The following is a 21,307-nucleotide window of genomic DNA, read 5'->3' as shown; positions in this document are numbered from 1 at the left end:
CAGACAAAAGCGTGAGAAAACCACCAACGCAAGACGCCTTTAAGTGGATATTCTGCAAATGTGGAACCAGTTTTATCAAATGCCTGTGATTTCCCAGCTGTATGGAGGACCTAGCAACATTTAAAATGGTTACAGAAATTAAAAAAAAATATCCAGTAGACTAGCTACTTAATATAACAACAAATTATAGAAAAAACATTTTCCACTTAAATTTTTACAATGTGACAAACTGACAATTTCAATTCTAGTTTCTGACTGTTTTACTTTAACTTTGTATTAATAAACTTTTGCCGCTTAATTTCCAGTTTTATTTATTTTATTAGTGTTTTTTTTTTTTTTCTTTTTTTCCCGACTCACCAAGCTGTCAACTTTATGATCAGAAGGCTCCTGCTTCAGTCAGTTTCTCAGTTTGGAATAAAACCTGTTAAACCAGTCCTGTCTCAGAGGGGTCCTTCATAACAAAGACGGAGATGTTTTGAGTGGAAAGGAGCAGATAGAACCGCAGCAGAAATGACTGACCTTTGACAGGAGAAATTGTAGGTGCTTAGTCACTCTCTTAGCTGAAAATCACATAGTTTAGTAATTACGAACAGTTACTAATAACTCTTAACTATTTACAAAACAAAACCAAATATTTAGAACAGCTCCACTGAGTGAAGCATTCTTTATTCACTTCATCAGGACATGTCAGAAGCTGAAGTTTTTCTGTTCTGTGTTTTTTAAGCACACTATTTGTCATTTGTGGAAAATTTGTCTGGAATTTGACAGCTGAGTGTAGCAGTCAGACAGCTAAGACAGCTTTTTACCAGCTCAGATACATCAACAGAATTAAAAGTTTAGTTCCCAGAAAGACCAGGAGAAATGCATCCATGCATTCATCTCCAGTCGACTGGATCACTGTAATGGTCTTTTAACAGGACTTCCTAAAAAGAGCATTAAACATCTGTGCTCATCCAAAACGCTGCTGCTAGAGTTTTAACCAGGACTAAGAGATCTGAACACATCACACCAGTTTTAAAATCTTTACTATGGCTTCCAGTCAGTCACACAATAGATTTTAAAACCCTTCTGATCGTTTACAAATCCCAGAACGGTTTATGCCTAGTCAAATGCAAATTGACAAAGTCAAATGCACATTATGTAGAATAATAATGTCTAACTACAGTTGGGGATTCACAAAACTGTCTCAAAAATGTTGCTTTTCAGGAAAGGAAAAAATTGAAAAATGACTGGTTTTCTTGTAGCTTAACACATGTGAGAGTGAAGGGCACGCACGAATGATGATATCACTGTAAAGGTATGACCAATGGACTTTAAGGCTGAAAATATACTTGATGTAAATTACACATATGTGTGATTATCATGGCTGCCTTGCATATTTTGCATTTAAAGAGTACCATTCATGCACATCCTCAGAAATTAAGGTTACTCATTCACAAGCTGCAATATTTGAGTAACTGCCAGGGGGAGTGTAGGGACTGATTTGATGGACTCTAAGTCACCATGCTTCCCGTTTATACCCAACACATTCTGCAACTCTATCCAGACTGCTTTTTTAATACGTACTCCAGCAGCATACTACATAGATAATAACATGCAAATAATAATATGAACAATAATGTTTGTCATCTGACATGTTAAGAGTAGAAAAACCTGTAAATCTTCTGATACTTTTGCCAAAGTTCATAAAAACATGATACAGTGCATTTTTAAGTGTGTGTGTGTGTGTGTGTGAATGTGACAGGTAGTGTAAAACGCTTTGAGTGGTCAAGCTGACTGGAAAAGCTCTTTATAAGGACAGTTTCATTTACCAAAATAAGAGTAGATACAAAAAAAAAGTAAAATGTTGACACAGAATGACCACAAATCTGTGTGTGATAAATAAAATGGAACAAATATCTGTCTCTTTAACAGTTACATCAGAAATAAACATTGCAAAAGATGTCTAACCTACTGCAGGGTTATTCTATGACACTTTATTACTTGAGGACAATTTTCATTTAGAAACTGTCAAAGTTGTGTGTGTGTGCATGCGTGTGTGTGCATGCCTTTTGTAAATATGTTGCAGTAACAAAAGTTTGACGCCAGAGGGCAACACAGTCCATTGTTTCCTTCTGAAACAAAAAAGGGACATCTCTGCACATGCTGCAGTGAAAGATTAGAAGAGATTAGAAAGATTAAATTTAATCCTGTCTTGGACAAGGATAATACTGTCAGGAATCACCATAAAATATAAGATTATGGCAACCTATGAAGAATTATTACAGTTGCCAAATATCAGGATAACAGTGGCATCAAACAAGTGATAACACCATACAAAGTATATCCATTGTGAAAAGTGTAAGTATAAGATGTATTCTGCATACATCCCTGTAATAAATAAAAGTTTTTACATAGATAAAAACTACTTTTTCCCTTTACGGGCTATTTGACTTAATACATACCAACAAATTAAATTAAAGCAATAGTGTTTTATTTCCAGCTTTAGCTGTAAAAAGGGAAACTAAGAGACAAGTATAGAAATTATTGTAATTGTGTCACAAAGTATTTTCAAAATGGTTGACTTTCATCATCCAGCCAGTAAATTGTTTATTCCGGCAAATATGACTCATCTTGGTGACTTCCTAAATTAAAACTTTATGGTAATTTGTTTATTGGTATCTTGTCTTCCGTTTGGTTTTCAGCTTGTGAAATGCAGCAACTTGTGTAGAGAGTGTAGAGAGAAGTGCTTTATTACTAAATCCTGTACATATTTACCTTGAAAATAATAAAATAACAGCTGAATTCTTTTACAGAAAGTGTTTTGTATCAGTGTCCATTTGTAGTGTTAATCACTATGCAGTTTCCTCATCTGCATAAAGCAACACTTTCCTTCAAAATCAATTTTACTGCTCGTCTTCTGTTACATTATTAGTAAAACAAAAGTGACATTGGTTTGAGTCGATAATTTTTTTTCAAGGTCTGTCTTTCTTTCTTAACATGGCTTATAGATTGTGCTTCTGTTGTAAACTTTATTTGCTCCCATAAATTCTTTGAAAGGGTAGACACAATACTTCACTGGATGCTGTGTTGGGGTTTTCCTTTACCACTGAAAAGATCCCACATTTATCCACCTTTATTGATGGATGCCAATGCATTTTATCTTTAGGACCGTTGACTGTTGATCTGCATCATATACTCCTGCTGTCTCTATTAGACTTTTGTTTTTGCAGCCAAAGAAAGACATGCACCGAGAGTTCCTTTGTAAATATTATAAGTTCCAAGTTACAGTTTCCAAATGCAAATGTCGCACATCTAATTAAATACAAAACTTTTATCTGCTTAACTGATGAGCATCACTCTATGTAGATGGCAACATTTGTACATAAAACTACTTTTTCAGCATCCTTGGAGCACCTTTTAATTTCAAAGCTATTCATTTATGAAATTACACAACATATAACATCTTCTTAGCTGCATGAAAATGAAATACATTTGGACATGTGTTCACAGGCGATACTTCAAATGAAAATTAACTTAGGAATAAAACTATTTTAAATTTGACTATTAACCGGAGACCATTTATAAATGTTTTTATTGAGACCTGACAGACGGTACATATCTTCAATATACAACAGTGAAAATGTACAGCAAGGCCCAAACAGTACCTTAATGCCTTTCCACAACACACATTTTATGTTATAAAAGTAGAATAATAAATAACCCTGAGAAATAATTTCCTGCACAGCTTCGACCCAGCCATTAAATACACAGTCCAACAAGAACATAATTTCAAACTTTAACTAAATAATAAGTCAACTTGATCAAGTTTTTGGTTCCTTCTTTGAACAGTTGAATATTTTAACATAAAGAACAAGAGTAACCTGACTGTCAGACTGTATTATAGATGTAATACCAAGCTGTAACACAACAATCATATTACAGTGGTACTTATGTTCTTAATGTAAGAAATGTGTACTCTCTTCCACACAGTCACTATTACATTTAGGCCACCCACATATGACACAATTGTGTGAGTTTCAGCAAATACTGCACCAGAGGCCACATAGCTGCGGTCGTGTACAATACCTTTTTGCAGTAAATGGTATGTACATAGCCTACACACCCACAGTGACCCACAGTGCTGTACAAATTAAGTAGCTGAGTTAACCTCTTCTGGTCATACTGTTCACAGAGTGGGTCATCCCTCTGAATGGAAATCCGCAACACAGTGCTATGTCTTAGAAGACATTACAGGTGTATGCAAGAAAGGAAAATCAGAATGATTTACAACGGAGAAAAAATAGTCAATTATTGAAAAGAAATGGTTTAATTATGGTTACCAGACTGTTCAAGTCCATTAATCAGACTGTTCAAAGCAAAACTCATTCATTGTCCATTTCTAAGCTGCATTTGATAATTTTACCACTTACGCATGCAAACATGTCCCTTACTTCCCACGGAGATTGTCATTCAGGCATGAAAGTTAAGTATATAGTGACAACAGCAGCCTATCTTCTCGTGTTTCAAGACTTCACTCTGTTTGCACACACAGGTTCAGAAATATGCTCCAGCTGGTGCCTTTTGTCAACTGAAACTTTCATATTTTAACCCTTGGTTTTATCTGTAGGTGCACAAATAAGCTGACATCAGCTTGCAAAATCTTTGTAGTCAACTCATCTTACTTGAAAATCATGTTGAAGAAGCTGCCATACAAAATAAAAAGCACATGAAAGGACACATTATGCTTCCTTACGTGTATTCTTTCACAGTTGTGGCTCTAGGAGGCTTTAAAAGTGTCACTCTACATACTTGTGACAATATCTACAAACTATTGTTGTGAATGTAAAGAAACCCAAAGCTTTTAAGCCCATCTACTGTTGATAAGATAAAATATTAGTGAAATGGTTCAAGGAGGTGTTTTCCTGTAAAGACCATGGCTTTTATGTCAAAAAGCATCTTTATACTCGTGCACTGTTTGGCTTCATTACCAGCTCGTAGTTCCAAAAGTTCATGCACTCTATTGAAGGAAGAAGCATATGTAATGTACAAAAATCACCCATCTTTATAGCTCATAGCTTTTAATCTGTTAGTAGTTAGTGTATTCTGGATGTAAATTTGTATGGCCTGAAGTTTGTTATATGGTTTTATCTCCCAGGTGTCATGAAGCCTGGGTTCATCAGTAATTTCAGAAAATAAGATTTAACAAACAGGCTATATATTACCTGCATGGCAAGAACAAATAAATTAAATAAATGTGCAAAATTTGGCACAAACTAAATATGTCATATTGTCATATGGTCATATTCTCAGCAGCTGAGAATGAAACAAGTAAATATTGAACTAACATTTGTTAACGAGCAGAATTACAATGCTTAATGTCTGCTTTGAACCTGAATAATTTTGTCTTTGTTACTGTCAAAGTGCTCAGTGTCTGTTCATTCAAATGTTGTGACAACAAAGCTTACATTTTCAAACCTTTTTTGCAAGAGAAATTGAAATATATAAAAAAAAAAAAAAAAATTCAGCCCTTTATCCCTGTAAAGACCTGCCAGTGAGTTATAGCGTGGCAATATTAGGCATTTGGTTAGAATGACCACATTTCAGATTTGGGTCCTGTACTCTGTGCCACATGACATACATCTGTGCAGGAAGGAATCTGTGTACCAGTAAAACGTCTTTATAATAGCATGGGTTATATACATCTGCGTTGGTGAAGGGAATGTACAATCCTGCTGTCTTTACACCCATATGGGATGCAGGACCAAGCCCTGCTTTGGCCAGACACATCCCCATGTAAACATCATCAATGGGAAGAATTGGTATGGATTCTGACATATTATATATAACCATTGCTGTATAGCTGGAAAGAAGGAAGCCTCCACCACCACAGTAAGGTGGGTATAATTCTGACTTCTGTATCTGAACTGGGATAAAATATTTGCTCTGTGGTTCTCTAATGGGCCCCACATTCTGAATTAGGTGGCCAGTGAAGAGATGCTTGCTTCCATCATTGTCTTCAAGACTTTGGAGATACAAAACCATGTTGTCTGTGTGTGCAAAGACATCATCGTCACCATTAAATAAGAAGTGAGCTTTTGGACAATTTCTTTCCATCCATTCAAGAAAGAGCATCTGCTTCAAGGTGAGATTATAAAATGTGTCACTGAAGTCCCACTGGAGGATGTCACTGAACTCACGTTGCTCCAGTTCGAGTAGTTTGTTCAGTCTTTCCCTTTCAAATCCATCACCTGCCATCCCTGAGATGAAGATCCTTCGGATCCACACACCGTTGTGAATCCTCTCTTTAGCCCAGGTTTTGCGCAGCACCTCTCGGCGATCATAATTATTAGGGGAGCTTTTAATGACAAGCAGAAGGAAGACTTCTCCGGATTTATCAGCTCCTCCACATTTGTTAGGGAGGTCCAGTAGCTGGGGGAAATGGCGACAGTGTTGATAGTAAAGAAAATCTTGAATATTTTGAGGGAGGCCTGAAAAGCCTTTGATAAGGGCAGCAGATGTGTTTTGCTGACATTTTGGCCAGGAGTATACGTAAGATTTTTTGGTGAGCTGCTTCCTTTTGTTGTGAACTTCTGTCTCACTGATGTTGAGTTGTCTGGTTTTGTGGTTAACAGATTCTTTACAGAGATGGAGGACGAACAGACCAAGAGCTCCTGCAATCAAGATATATCTTGCCTTGTTTTTTCTCATCCTTGAAACTCTGCAAACAAAACACAAACACAGGTGTCATAATACATCTAAGTCTGATATAAATAAAGGATCTGACAAATTACTAAGTACTCAATCAACTCCGAATTAAGAGCATTACAGTATTTTAAGGTTGTTTGTTTGTTCACTGATCAGTCTAAGCCCCCATCCTTATCTAAAGGTCATGGCTCTATTTTATTAGTTCAGCCTTATTTGTCTGTGCAATCACTGCATTTGTTGCACCATTCTGCTTGTCAGTCTTGCTTCAGTTTTTTTTTACTTGTAAATAAGACTTAACTTAAAATTCTACCACTCAAGACCAGGGTTTATTCCCAACTCAAGGTGATCCTATACTGGCTGAACTGGACTAAGAAACATCTGTCTGACATGCAAGGCTGAACCACATGAATGCAGCTCCTTTTATTACTAAATCACTTTCCAACCAACACAGGGATTATATGATCAGTAGTGTCTAACAAACAGTAGTGTGGCCTTGTAATAAATGATTTCAAATAATATGTTTACAGGAGATAATTTCTTCATTTGATTGTTAAGATTAGTCCAATAAAAATAAGGCACTGTTGTCATTTCTAATTTTAAAAGGTAAATTATGGAATTGATTTCAAGGGATTTCCAGTTCTTAAAGATTTCTCCCATCAAAATACTTTGCAAAAAACATACAGAAAGTATAACTCATTTCATGTTTAGATTAGGCGTATATTGGAATATATATTCTTGTTTAGGTGTGCCTCTGTTATAGAAAATGTACTCACATTTGAATTGAGCCAAATAACTCGAGTTCTAGAAGTGTGAAACGCTGTGATAGATCACAATGTCAAATGTGATGTATTGTCTTTTATATACAACGACCTAAAGTTTAGGAAAAAACTACAGCAACGTACTGACAAACAGATCTTCAACAATGTGCAAAACAGTATTACAAAACCACTTCCTGTAACTTAGGCTTCAAAGAGAAAGCCTTTTTTAAAAAAGGACTTACAAAGATCACAAGTCAAGGTTATGTTACTGCTGTGCAGTATAAATCTATTACACCCAATACTAGAATATGTATGTTTGATTAATGACACAACTTCAAAAATCTTAATATGTTTGTCTAATAATACAGATACAAATTGTACTACCAGGTTCAGGCGATAAAGAATGAGAGATAAACCACTGTTAATCAAAATCTAATGCAAATGTGGGTTTTTTTAGATTTCACAAAGTTTACAGGAAACTGCCGTTCCACTTTGCGGTGGTTTGCGTCAACGGCTCTGTTTCTAAGTTACAGATATCAGAAATAAAGTATGAAGGCACACTTTACTTGATGTCCCCTTATGTATTCTTTGAATATTAAACTAACTACTTTTAAACAATATAAACAAAATAAATACAAGGACATTACAATATTTGAATCATTACACAATTAGCAAGGGATTATCGTTTCTAGTATATAGACTAAGACTGTTTATCTTTTTTTATCTTATTTGTTGTTCTTTGTTTAACAACCTTTCAGATATTAACTTTGCAAAAATACATTGATATAAATTTTCATGTGTTTTTTATTATATTGGACAGTGTTAGCAGCTATTCCTTAAAGGCAAACCATGGGGAATGCTATTGGTTACATAGCTGCATGGCTTCATTTTCAACACTGATATCAAGATAGAGAAAAACATATTTCTTTTTCTTTTGAGAGAATGCTTGTCTCAGTTGCCGCCTTGGAAATTTGACTTGTGGCATTTTTCCCCCTCTGACCAAGCCCCAGTTGTCATTGAATGTAGCCCAACAAAGAATATAGTCCACAGTCCATCTAGTGGTTCAGAGCCCCTCTCTGAGCCACAAATGAACCAAGCAATCGCTCCATCCTGTGATGGTCTGTCCTTTCATAAATCATTATGATGTTGTGGAATCAGAGAAAGTGTGACGTTAACACAAATGAGTTGGTGTGTAGTAAGATGTATAAAATGTGCATCCCCATTGACCTGTAAACAGCACACAATTTGACACAAGATGGCCTAAAAATGTTAATATAATAAAATTTTTGACTAGACTGATGGTTTATGCTTCTAAAAGCGATGGTTGTGCTAGTCGCCACCATCATATGTCATCACAACTGATTTGGTTAGGGGTTTTCTGATGTGAAAGCTGGCAAGCCATCATTTGAACTAAAATAGCTGTTTCTTCAAATTTTCTCTTCTGAAACTAGTTTACTTCAGTGTGCCATTGTTTTTCAGTTACTATTTTGCCATCTGCTGTGAAAAAGTTGCTGTGCAATTTTACAAATGTTCATAATTATCATGACCCGGCATTCCACGCAGTCTGAATTTGTCAACTTCAAATTATGCATTAATCATCAATAACATGAATGAATTATGTGCCTGTTTATTATATTGTACATTCGGATGTGTTTGTGACACCATCCCAAGATTTTGTTTACACTCTTTGATGTGTGTGTTTCTTAGAGTGGATGCAATGAAACCTAGATGGTTTTCTGTCTCAAGTAGGGATGTGAATCCCCACCAATGAGACCGATTCGATACGAATCTCGATATGATACAAGCGATACGATACATTAACAATAGATTGAAGCAATCCATTGATACACTGCAATACATTTCATCCCTGTTCACAATGCAATGTGATTCATTAATGATTTAATGACGATTTGACTTTATACAATGCAATTTGGTTTGAATCAATTCATGATGCAAATTCAAAACAATTTACCACAGAACAAAGAATTTACTTTACACATCTGGTTTCTAAATACTACCACAATTATTTGTCTTCTCTCTTTCCCTGTGAAGGATGTATCTGATACTTGACTGTTTTCTATAATGCAAACCAATAAATCCAACTTAAAAAGAAGATGCAATTCAATATGATAGAGGATTGTTTAATTTCTAATAAACACTAAATCATAAACAATTATTTTTTTTTTTTACATTTGTTTTTAATCTCATTCTCTATTTATACAATGCATGTTCGCTTTGGCCTGTTAATAATGATAGTAATAAATTTATGGACCATTCAAAGTCCTTTTTCAGGTCCTTTAACTAATAATGTTCCCTGTCTGTAATTTTACAAATTTTTACAAAACACTTATAAAAATTAGATATGCTGAACATTTCCTCTTCACCTGTTGTCTCGCTTCCCTCCATGTTTGCTAACTGATGCATTCAAGGCACTTCGGAAGCAGAGGAGATAAACTGTTTAAAGAACTTTCTGTCCTTATATGAGATAAATCTGATTCTTTTAGCTTCAAACAGTAGTAGCAGATTGTTTTTGGAGGAAACCATGTTTTTTACCTCTCTGCTGTGTACTAATATATATCCTTGCACAAGTGACTTGTGACGTTGCGGTGCACGCCCTGAAAATATATGGCTCCCCCTATAACCCCTGAGTAATTTGAGCCCCGGCTAACAATATATAAAAACAGTCAACATAAACACTTTACATTGCGAGCTATTTTCTCAGTATTTGTAGTTTAATCGTTCAGTGGAACTTATATACATTTTTTCAGTATCAATAAAAATTTTCAATACTCATGATTCAATAGCAATGTTACTGTTTTAAGTTCAATTTTTTTTTTCAAAGTCAAATCTTAATTTCAATATCAATTTGAGCTGTCAGTGTTCTATACCAATAACATCACCTCTTGTGTAATCACAATATCACAAGTGTGAGATTGGCCCACTTGCACAGCAACATGACAACAGGAGCGGGTAGACCAAGTGTAAGACCAGACATGAGGTGGATTGGCATCTGCCTTGAGAGTCCCACAGCACTGTCACATTGCAACAAATCAAGTGATGTCATATTTCCTCAAAATGGGTGGAATATTTGACATAGGGTATGTCACACACCCAGTCATTACTGTAAATTAAACAGCCAGTTAGTGAAATATGTACAGAAAAGAGATCCTCCCAGCACAAGAATTTACCAGTCTAGTCCGTTACAAAGCACGAGGATGCTGCTAAGGACAAAAAGTAACAGCAATTAAATAAATCGACACAGCAGAAGTTTGGGTTAACAAGCAGCAAGAAAGCTGGGAGTCCTGAAGTGTACTTCTGTTATGGAACCTCTGTTTTTGTTTGCTGGGTTTGTTAACAGAGAGCTTTTTAAAAGACTGTTAAAATATAATCTTCTGTGTCTTTTCATATTTGTAAAAGTTCCACTTGTTACCTGTTTCCTCTTCGAATTTTTAATGCATTTTAAATTAAGTAACCACAGTTCAATACGTGAGGTCGTGTTAAATGCTATTGTTTAAGATGTGCTAGCTAAATATTTAATAATAATAATAACAATAATAATAATAATAATAATAATAATACAGTCCTCCATAATATGCCTGTTTATTTCCCTGCCTAGCTCAAGGTTGTCCAAATGTGGTACTTGAGGGCCACTGTCCAGCAGCTTTCAGATAGTTCCCTGCTTACGCACGTCTGCAGATAACTTGAGGACAAGCTGTTGAGGAAATCCATTTAATTTAAATAAGTTGTGTGTGTAAGAATAGAGAAATAAACTTGCATTTATTTCACAAAATCTTCATAATAGCATAAAGAACATACCTGGGATGCTGAATAGGCTAATATTTATAATAATAATGTTTATATGGATTAATGGGGATCTTCTCCCAAGTATACCTTGGTAAATTCTGGCCCTAACAGATTTTATTATGACCTTAAGGCTATTAATCATAAACTTGATCCCTATGTTCTGGTAAATCATCACACAACTGGATTGTTTGTCCTATAAATTCTTGTGAAGCGATAACTTCTAGAATTACTGTTGTTTTCAGTTACTGTTAATGATTCACTTTTTTCTATTCAGAGCTTCAAACTTGGAAATAAATGTGTCCAAAAAAAGCATTTAAGGTCTTTTTTTTAAGAAATGGAGAGATTTTTAATTGTATGTAGTTTTGGTGTCACTTACCAATTCAGAACACACAGTTAAATTCAGGAACAATATAGAAAGCTCTGCAGGTTAGCATGTTTGTTACCATACCACTGTTTTTTACTTTGTAGCCTACGAGGATGAAAATGGACATTTTAAGATGCTACACATCTTTCTGCTTGCGGTTCAGCTTCAAGGGGAAGTCATCTCCCTGCATGGGCTCAATATAAAGTCATAAAGACTTTGCAGCTGTAAATTAATGTTTGCAAAAAAAAACAAAGCTTCTATTTGTAAATCAAGGTTGTCTTCCAGTAAATGATTTGCATGGCTGTAGAAAAAAATTGTATTTGTGGAAAATTATAGAAGTTCTTTTGCAAACATCCTGTCCACAGAAGTACAAAACTGTGAGCGAGTGTGACTTTTGTCCCTCTTTTTATGTCTATTTAATTGGATGGTGACTAATCGAACTGTCCAATCAGAGAGCAGATTGCTGCCTGTCCTTCTGCACCGCTGCAGGTTCTTAAAGGGGAGTAGATATATTTTAAGGAAGGATGGTGGTGGATTGAGTCTCATTAAACTGATATTTCTCAGCCCGAAACTCGAGCAGCTGGTGCTGCAGACTCTCTCTCTGCAAACCATCATTTTTACTTCCACTGGTTGTTATTGGTGGCTGCCCCTGACAGCATCTCATGGGGGAGTGGGGGAGAGCGAGAGGTGACAGTCCAAAAATGGTATTATCTACTGGGCTCCGGTACATCTGACCACCTACCTGGGGGGCCAACACCCTTGCACAAGCGGTGCTTGTTTTTGGAGGAGTTAGGGAAAACCATGGTGATCGTCCTAATGCAACAGCGGCTACCCCAGAATATAAGCGCTGTTGAAATAGTTACTGCTGCACACTGAGGCCAGCTGGAGGATGGACTGGGTGGAGGAGAAAGTGGTGGTTTGCAGAGAGAGAAAGAGAGTTTGAAGTACCTGCTGCTGGAGTCTCGGACTGAATATTGTTTTATGTTAGAGTGCAATGTCTGTTACTAATAGACAATCTTTAGACGTATGTACATCGTTGTGTTGTTTGAATGTCCCGGTCAGAATTAAATAGAAAGGATGGCGCCTCCTCTGTGCCGCAGCACACGAGTTCTGAGCAACATGTCTCCTGTGTGTGTTCTTTAAGTTACTATGTAAAGTTCCCTCCATATGTTTGAGGGATATCTACATCAGCAGAGATGTCAGAAAAGAGCCCCTGAACTGTAAAAAGCCAACAGTTCATCATATTTACTTTGCAGGTCCACACTTGGTCTGAATCATATTGTTTTGTCTGATAATGTCACAAACTTCATCACATTCATTTTGTCACAGAAGTTGTTGCATCCAGTGTCATCTAATAAACCACTCTGATCATACCATCACCTGTCTTTAAAATTTATCTACTCCCCTTTAAGAGCCTGCGGTGGTGCGGAAGGACAGGAAGCCGTCTGCTCTGACTGAACAGTTTTATTAGTCACCATCCATTTCGTGGTAGTAAAAAGACTGTGCCAAAATTCACAACTGCAATTTCATGTTTTACTGGAAGTCTTGCATGCAGTTTTGTGCTTCACATCAGTGGACAAGATGTTTGCAAAAGAACTTCTATTTTTTTCCCACATATACAAATCTTTTTAACAACCATGCAAATCCTTTTCTGTGCATTCGCAAACTTGAATTTTTCGAACAGATTTTTTTATGCAGGAAGACAAACTTGACTTACAAATACAAACTGAAAGTTTTTGCAAACATTCATTTACAGCAGCAAAATCTTTATGACTTTATATTAAGCCCATATCCTTGTTTCCATTCACTGCCTGACCTCTTATGATTGAGTGACTAACACAAAACTTGTAAAATTGAATGTATGACATAAGAACAAACCACTGCAATTTTTTCACATTTACTTTAACCCTCTGATGCATGAATTATTAAAAAAAAGTCCACATTTATTTGGTTGAATAAGTAGAAAATACTTGAGCTGGGCTTCAGCTCATCCTCTTTGTATCACATTGTATTTACCAACCCTGTCAGTTCAGTTATTGACAGATGTGATTCTGATACATAATAATAGTTATATTTCCGATCTGGTTCTTTCCTTACTGTCCTAAGCCCTTCCCTGTGAAGATGGACATATGCAGATTTATGTATGATAGAAATACATCACCACTGGGGTCATCTGCTTGACCCATTCATCAACTGCAACTTTGCCAGGACTTTAGTGTCCTTTAAGTGCTGCTGTCGCACATTATGATGTACAATAAGTACAATAAGAATTTACTTTTTTTTTTTTTTTTGGAAAAACAAATTTAACCGATTAAGCGGGTTTATTCATTTTGGATTTTCCTTTTGGAATCAAAACACCGATATAGCTACAACGCCATCTAATTTCTCTACAGTCTTAACAAGTTACTCAAACAACTTTGGGACATTTCGCTGTGGGCGCATCATGTGATAAAAGATGGTGTCAGGAAGTTCTTAAAGTTTGAGGATCGAGTGACATTTATATTTAGCCCGCTCACACAAGTTGTCTCATACAAGTGTTTTAAAAACTAAGTGAAAACAAGACTGAAAACACATTAAACAGATGCTGGAATAATGCAGGAGTGGAGTGGAAAAAAATAAAGAAAAGAAGCATTTCTGTGAGGTTTGTGTTTTATTCTTAATCGTATTTTGATTTTTTGATTTTTTGATTTTTTATTTTTGCGCTTTGTGCAGTTCGACTTGCAAAATAAATCCAAATTAAAACCGAAACTATACAACTCCAATGCAGTTTAAAAAATGTCACTTTCCGTTATACGCTTTCTAAGCTTCGCAAACTCATTCAAGTTTTCATCTCCGAGAACAAGAAGCCTGATTAATAATATTTCATAACGTTAGTATTCAACCAAAGCTTTACCAAGTTTTCTTACCTGTAGAAAGTGACCAACACTCCTGTCTGTCTCGCTGAGATTGAGTCCGGTATTCTAAGCTGCATGACTTTGGTGTCTTCTGTCTCAGGGCGGTGCCTCTTTCTGCTCGATGCGCGGCGTCAGCAGGATGTCAAAAAAAACTTCTCCGTATCAGTCAAAAGCTGGCTCCTGGACATCAAACCGCGCACATTTGTCTTTTGCTGACATCTTTTAACCATGTGCAGTGTGTCATGTGTATATTAACATTGTTTATTATATATGTTTATTTCATGACTGACCTTTGTGTATTTTTAACGAAGTAATGTTTATGTATCGTAATAATCTTTGTATGTTGTGTCCATTTGTGTATTTTACCATGTTTCTTCTTACGTTGACTTGCCATGGGACTACAGATGAAGAGATAAATCTGGTATGTTGAAGAACTTAGAAAAACTTTGTCATTGGTATAGCAGTGGGAATTTATCTTTGACAAAAAGGCTCACAAAATAAACACACAAGTTAAATGATCCATAAAAACATAAAAGACATACCAACAAGCTAAGAAAGCCAAATTTAAGATTTATTTAAAATGTTAACTGCAGTTGGAATGAATGATTTCTTTACCGTTCCTGCTAATGGTACCCAACAGCAGCCCCATGGAAGAAGCTGAAATGAACTGCTAAGTGGATGTAAGCAGTCTTTGATAATGGTGTTGAGTTTAGATTTGACTGCCTGTGTGGAGATCTGTCAGTGAGGTGTGGAAGTAATTTTAATGCATATGGTAATCGATCATATTTACTCATATAACAATCACAAGTGTAATCATTCTTTCATTCATATAATACATTTATTCATTTATTACCCTCAGTAACATTTCATAATGTGTATTTTCCTTATATAGAACATTGAAGTTATTATTCTCCTGTTGGGTTCTTGTGTGAGGTCAGGCTGACCACTTTTCTTCCAGACTCGTGATATGGGGAAAAGTTGAAACTGATGGGCAGCCGCTAGATACAAACAGTTGTTTAGAAAATAACAGCCTGTTTGGGCAAGACAATAAGAGAGCAGCGCCTTCTAGTTTCGCTTCTCCTTTTTATCAGTTTAGAGACTGGCCTTCAGCTAGGATCAGGTTGAATAAAACCGATTCCTAAAATGTAGCAAGGGAGAGTGTACCAGGATGAAATGTTGTCGGTCAAGACTGAGTGATATGTAAACAACTGTTAAAACGTTCCTGCCTACATTAAAAGCATAGCAAACCTCATATTAATATGCATTGTCCCATTTTAAATAAATCTGCAGATCTCTTTGTTTCCACCTATCAATCTGTTGTGATTGAATGACATAGAAAAAAACCTCTGTATTTTTTTCAAATTTACGTCAACCTTCTGATGCATTAATTATCAAAAAAAAGTGCCACAATTTTTACATATAATTAATTCTACAGACAAGTACAGTGATGATATTTACTTAGTATTTTTTTAACCAATTCTATAAAAATATTTATTATTCTATAAAATAATATATTATTTACTTGTCCTATTTATCACTGAGGCAAACTTGGTAATTACAATGTTTGTATTTTTTTTTTAAATATATTTCTTTAGTCTACAGTGAGTGGCAGTGTATTGGATTCACTAATTTCTCAATAATGATCACTGAAGTTGTTCATTTGCAAATATATCACCCACATCCATGCATATACTAGAAAACAGCATTTAAATAGGTGGTTCATTATTGTTATTATTATTATTATTATTATTATTATTATTATTATTATTATTATTATTATTATTATTATTATTTAATTTTTTAATTCATTTTGTTAGTCTTGACTCTTTATTATTGTGTTGTCATCTGGTTGTCATTTGCTGTCATCAAGGTATACTGAACTGAATTGAACTGAATTGAATTGAATTGAATTGAATTGAATTGAATTGAATTGAATTGAATTGAATTGAACTGAATTAAATTGCATATATCTGGCAACCTGTTCAGGGTGTACCATGCCTCTCTCCTGTTAACTCCTGTTCTCATGACCCTGAACCGGAATAAGCGTTATATAAAATGGATAGATGGCTGGATAAATTGAAGTGAATTTTATCTTTGTAGAACGTCTGTTGTTTTTTAAAACAATAACCAGTGGATCAAGTTGATGAGATGCTGATCAAATTATTTCTTCGTTTTCTTCCACAAGCTAATAAAGACACTGAACCATACTGGACGCCATTGTTGTTTTAAAACAGAAAATAACTACTGACCTTAAGTGAACCATCAAAAGAAGATGAAGAAGGAGTCCTATCAGGCCTTTTTGGCCTGTGGGACTCTGGAGGCAGCCAATTGGTATTGCATGCTAAGCGAAACACAGCTTCGGTGGTCGCTAAGGCAAAACTCCGGCATGGGAGGAGTTTGGAGAGGCCATGGAGAATGACTTCCAGACAGCTTTGAGAAGATTCTGGTCCATCATCTGGAGGCTCAGGAGCTCCATCAACACTGTGTACAGTGGGGATGGGAAACTGCTGGCTTCGACTTGTGACATTGTGGGTCGGTGGAGGGAATACTTCAAAGACCACCTAAATCCCACCGACACATCTTCCGACAAGGAAGCAGAGATGGGGAACCCCAGCGTGGGTCCTCCTATCTTTGGGGCTGAGATTGCTAAGGTGGTTAAAAAGCTCCTTGGTGGCAGGGCCCAAGGGGTGGATGAAATCCGCCCGGAGTTTCTTAAAGCTCTGGATGTTGTAGGGCTGTCTTGGTTGACACACCTCTGCAGCATTGCGTGGACATCAGGGACAGTTCCCCGGAGGGTGGTGGTCCCTCTCTTCAAAAAGGGGGACCAGAAGGTGTGCTCCAACTACAGGGGGATCACACTCCTCAGCCTTTATTTCCAGTCAGGGTTGGACTCCATCAAGACTGCCCTTTGTTTCTAGGTGCAGCCGAGGTGCTGAGGGGACCCGGTTTGGTGGCCTCAGGATTGGGTCTCTGGTCTTTGCAGATGATTTGGTTCTGCTGACTTCATTGGGCCGTGGTCTTCAGCACTCGCTAAAGTGATTCGCAGCCGAGTGTGAAGGGGCTGGGATGAGAATCAGCACCTCTAAATCTGAGACCCTGGTCCTCAGCTGGAAAAGGGGGGAGTGCTTTCTCCGGGTTGGGAATGAGGTCCTGCCCCAAGTGGAGGAGTTCAAGTATCTCGGGGTCTTGTTCACGAGTGAGGGAAGGATGGAGTGGAAGATTGACAGGTGGATTGAGGTGAGGTCTGCAGTGATGCTTATACAAGTATTTTTAATATAGCTTGGGTGAAATTTCACCAAACTACTTTTGTTTAAGATATATATGTATATACAAATTGTTTCCCTCAGAGATGTTTTTTGGTTGTGGATTTGGTATGTTAATATGTTGTCACTCAAAAACATGATAATGTGGGTGTTAATGCTGTTCAGTGGAAACTGTCACTAAAAATCTGAATATTAAAATATGATGCTGAGGTCTCCTTACCAAGAGTCAAGTAGATTAACCCTACAATTAGCCTGCTGTAGAGAGTGGCACATTCATTTAAGATGCCACCTTTTTTTGTGTTTTATTTTGTAGCTTTAATTTTTGTATTGCTGTTAGAAATTTTAGAACAGGTTACTCTAATTATTGACCCATTATAAGACTTATTTGCTCACAGTTTAATGATCTATTCAGAGTAATGATCAGTAGAAAGTAAAAATTGTTAAAGACTAGGAGAAAATGTATGTCCAGGGTGTACCCTGCTTCTCACCTGCTAAAAATGCTTACACAGGCTCCAGCTTACCCGCGACCTGTAATGGAATAAGCGGTACAGAAAATCATTGAATGAATAGAAGGAAATGCTGGTGACCAAATGTTGACAGGGAATAAATGTATCTTGCTGTTAATCATTACTTACTGGTTTTACAAACACTGCCAGGTTAAGGTGACTTTGTATCAAATATTGAATCACATATTGGATAACAAATAACATGGGTGGTTTCAGAAACACAACGAAGGACTTGAGTAACACTGTTATCAAACCATCATTTAATATTTAAACAACTTTTACCATGCAGAATAGATGGAACATAATCCAAGGAACAAGGAGTCTGACTAACATATGAAATCACCAAGTAGAACCATTGTGACAATATTAACATTGTCTTGTGTTCTTTCAGTTATTTACCCATTACAGAATTTTTTCCCTATCTTAAAAGCAGGAATTAAGATAGATTTCTATGAGTTTTGCATAATTTGATCAACACAAAATTTACATATTTTTATATACATAAATCCTTTTTGGTTGTAAAACAAACAGGAAAAAAGACTAAAAAAGACTTTTGCTGGTTTGACTCCAGATTTGCACCCTATTTACAACTGTGTTTAATTTTTCCTTCAATCAAATCAAAAAGAAACATGACTGTGGACATTATAACCGTCAGCAAAACATTATAGATATCCATCTGTCCATTCATTTTCTGTATCTGCTTCTCTCATTGCCGGGTTGAGGTGGAGCTGGAGCCTATCCCAGCAACTATTAGGGAAGAGGCAGGGTACATCCTGGACAAGTCTCCGTAAAGATATACCTTTTTTATTTATATTGATCATTGATAGAATGACTTTTGGATTTACATATTAATTGACCTCACAAGGGGGTTGGGGGTAAAAAAATAAAAAGATGAGAGAGTAAACAGTAGAATAAAAAAGGGAGAGAAGAAAAAGGAGACAAGGATACAACAGATAGAAATCAACAGCATCAGTTGTTCAGTCTAAACAGAAAAAAAACAGACAACTAGTTGTGATACCTTTAAGGAAACAGAAAACTACCTGCAACATCATCAAGAAAACAGAAATGACAATCAACAGGGGCATCTATATAAAATACAGACAAGCTGGAAAAAATCATGAATCATAACAACTAAAAAGTCAGCAACACAAAGAAAAAAACATGAACATAATTGTAGTTGTTGTGATTAAACCCACAGGACAACATAGTGATTGTATCAGCATGCAGGTTAGTAAATGTAGGGGCAAAATATTTGGTATTCATTGTGACTGCTATCTCCAGGGACATGTTGACTGTTTAATTTTCATAATGATGGTAACAAAAGCATTGTTTAAACCTGACTTTATATGGGATTTTTATGAATGTGGACTACTTTGTCTGGCTTTTTTATTTTCCTTTTGTTGTTGGATATGGCACTAAGGGCATGTCTAGATAAATTCTAAACTTCTATGGCTCCCATTCAGACATACTACTGTTTACTTTTATCCCAACTCTGTGTTTAATAATATTTCTTGTTTTGTGTCTTATAATAAATAATAAATAAATAATTAAATTATATATTATAATAAATTATATATATATATATATATATATATATATATATATATATATATATATATATATATATATATATATATATATATATATATATATATAAATTCTAAACTTCTATGGCTCCCATTCAGACATGCTACTGTTTACTTTTATCCCAACTCTGTGTTTAATCATTTTTCTTGTTTTGTGTCTTATAATAAATAAAAAATTAAATTATATATTATAATAAATTATATATATATATATATATAATCAGTGATGAGTGTATTTGTGCAAATGTGATCAGGTCCCTGCAAAGATCAGAGACAGACCAGGGGGCCCCCAGAGCCCGGGACACCAGCTGCAACCCCAGGGCACAAATTCCACTCAGCCCACCACAAGGATGACCACGGATCCACCCAGAAGATGGCAAAAGACGGATCCATCGAGAAGATGGCAGAGGTAGGCCTAAGCCAGAGTGCCCCATGATGCACATGCCCCAGGGACCCAGGGCCCCAGAAGCCCGAGAGCTTCCCAACCCCTAAAGGCAGAGGCCCTGTTGAATGCCCAGGAGGACTAGGCCCCCCAGACAGCTATACAATATGGTTCAACACCTAACCCAGTACCCCAGTCAGGCACCCCCGGCGACCAAGGCACCATCTCCCATTACCTCCTTCCTCCCAACAAACACAAAAAAAGAAGTAATTTACTTTACAGCGTGAACTGTGAAACAGATGGATAGATAAGTACTTTATTATTCCTGTGAGGGAAGTTTTTCTTTACAGCAGCAGCCATCAGATTAAAATAAATAAAGAACAGATATACAAGAAAAAATAAACGTATAGAAAAAAAAAAAAAACTCAATATACACAATATATACAAGGGAAACCTAAAAAAACACAAACAAATAAAATAGCTATACACACAGGCTATAAACAATTATGATTATAAATTATTAGTTATGTTTGGGTAAAATTCAGAGATAATGATCACTTCTAGCATGTGGAGGTGTGGTTGTTGTGGGTTATTGTGAAAGGAAGGAATGATTTCCTGAACCTCTCTTTATGACAGCGGAGCTGAAGCAGTCTGTTTGAGAAAGAGCTCCACCGTCCCTCCAGTATACTGTGTAGTGGATGTGAGGAATTATCCATGATGGAGACCAGTTTGTTCTCTAACCTCCTGTCTCTAACTGTCTCCAGTGTCTCCAGGTTGTGTCCAATGATCTTACCAGCCTTATGGATCAGTTTATTGATCCTGCTGGCATCCCTGGAGCTGATTCTGCTCCCCCAGCACACCGCAGCATACATGATGGCACCGGCCACCACAGACTGGAAGAACATCGCTAGCAGTTGGCTGCATACAATATAAGATCTGAGCTTCCTCAGGAAGTAGAGTCTGCTCAACCCCTTCCTGTATACAGCATCTGTGTTGATCCTCTGTTCCAGTCTGCTATCCGAGTGCACACCCAAGTATTTATAGCTGTCCACAACCTCCACCT

General features: G+C 36.4%; 1 protein-coding gene across 1 annotated transcript; it reads right to left on the bottom strand.

Annotated features, from left to right (window-relative positions):
* Nucleotides 1-3,557: 3,557 nt before the first annotated feature.
* LOC121653223 (N-acetyllactosaminide beta-1,3-N-acetylglucosaminyltransferase 3-like) lies at nt 3,558-14,593 on the bottom strand. Its single transcript, XM_042006556.1, has 2 exons — nt 14,520-14,593; nt 3,558-6,700 (listed from the first exon to the last, which is right to left on the bottom strand). Exons 1-2 carry the CDS (start codon nt 14,582-14,584, stop codon nt 5,539-5,541), a joined length of 1,227 nt encoding a protein of 408 aa, XP_041862490.1. The 5' UTR covers nt 14,585-14,593; the 3' UTR covers nt 3,558-5,538.
* Between the last annotated feature and the right edge of the window lie 6,714 nt (nt 14,594-21,307).

Source organism: Melanotaenia boesemani, chromosome 14 (assembly GCF_017639745.1).
Source record: "Melanotaenia boesemani isolate fMelBoe1 chromosome 14, fMelBoe1.pri, whole genome shotgun sequence".
Taxonomy (NCBI): Eukaryota; Metazoa; Chordata; class Actinopteri; order Atheriniformes; family Melanotaeniidae; genus Melanotaenia; species Melanotaenia boesemani.
This window is presented reverse-complemented; position numbering and strand designations above follow the sequence as displayed.

Bases quoted from the DNA above. Each gene is read 5' to 3' on its own strand.
- LOC121653223 (XM_042006556.1), bottom strand. From the start codon at position 14,584: ATGCAGCTTAGAATACCGGACTCAATCTCAGCGAGACAGACAGGAGTG. The intron at 6,701-14,519 runs GTAAGAAAACTT...TTTTGTTTGCAG, and splicing joins GTGTTGGTCACTTTCTACAG to AGTTTCAAGGATGAGAAAAA.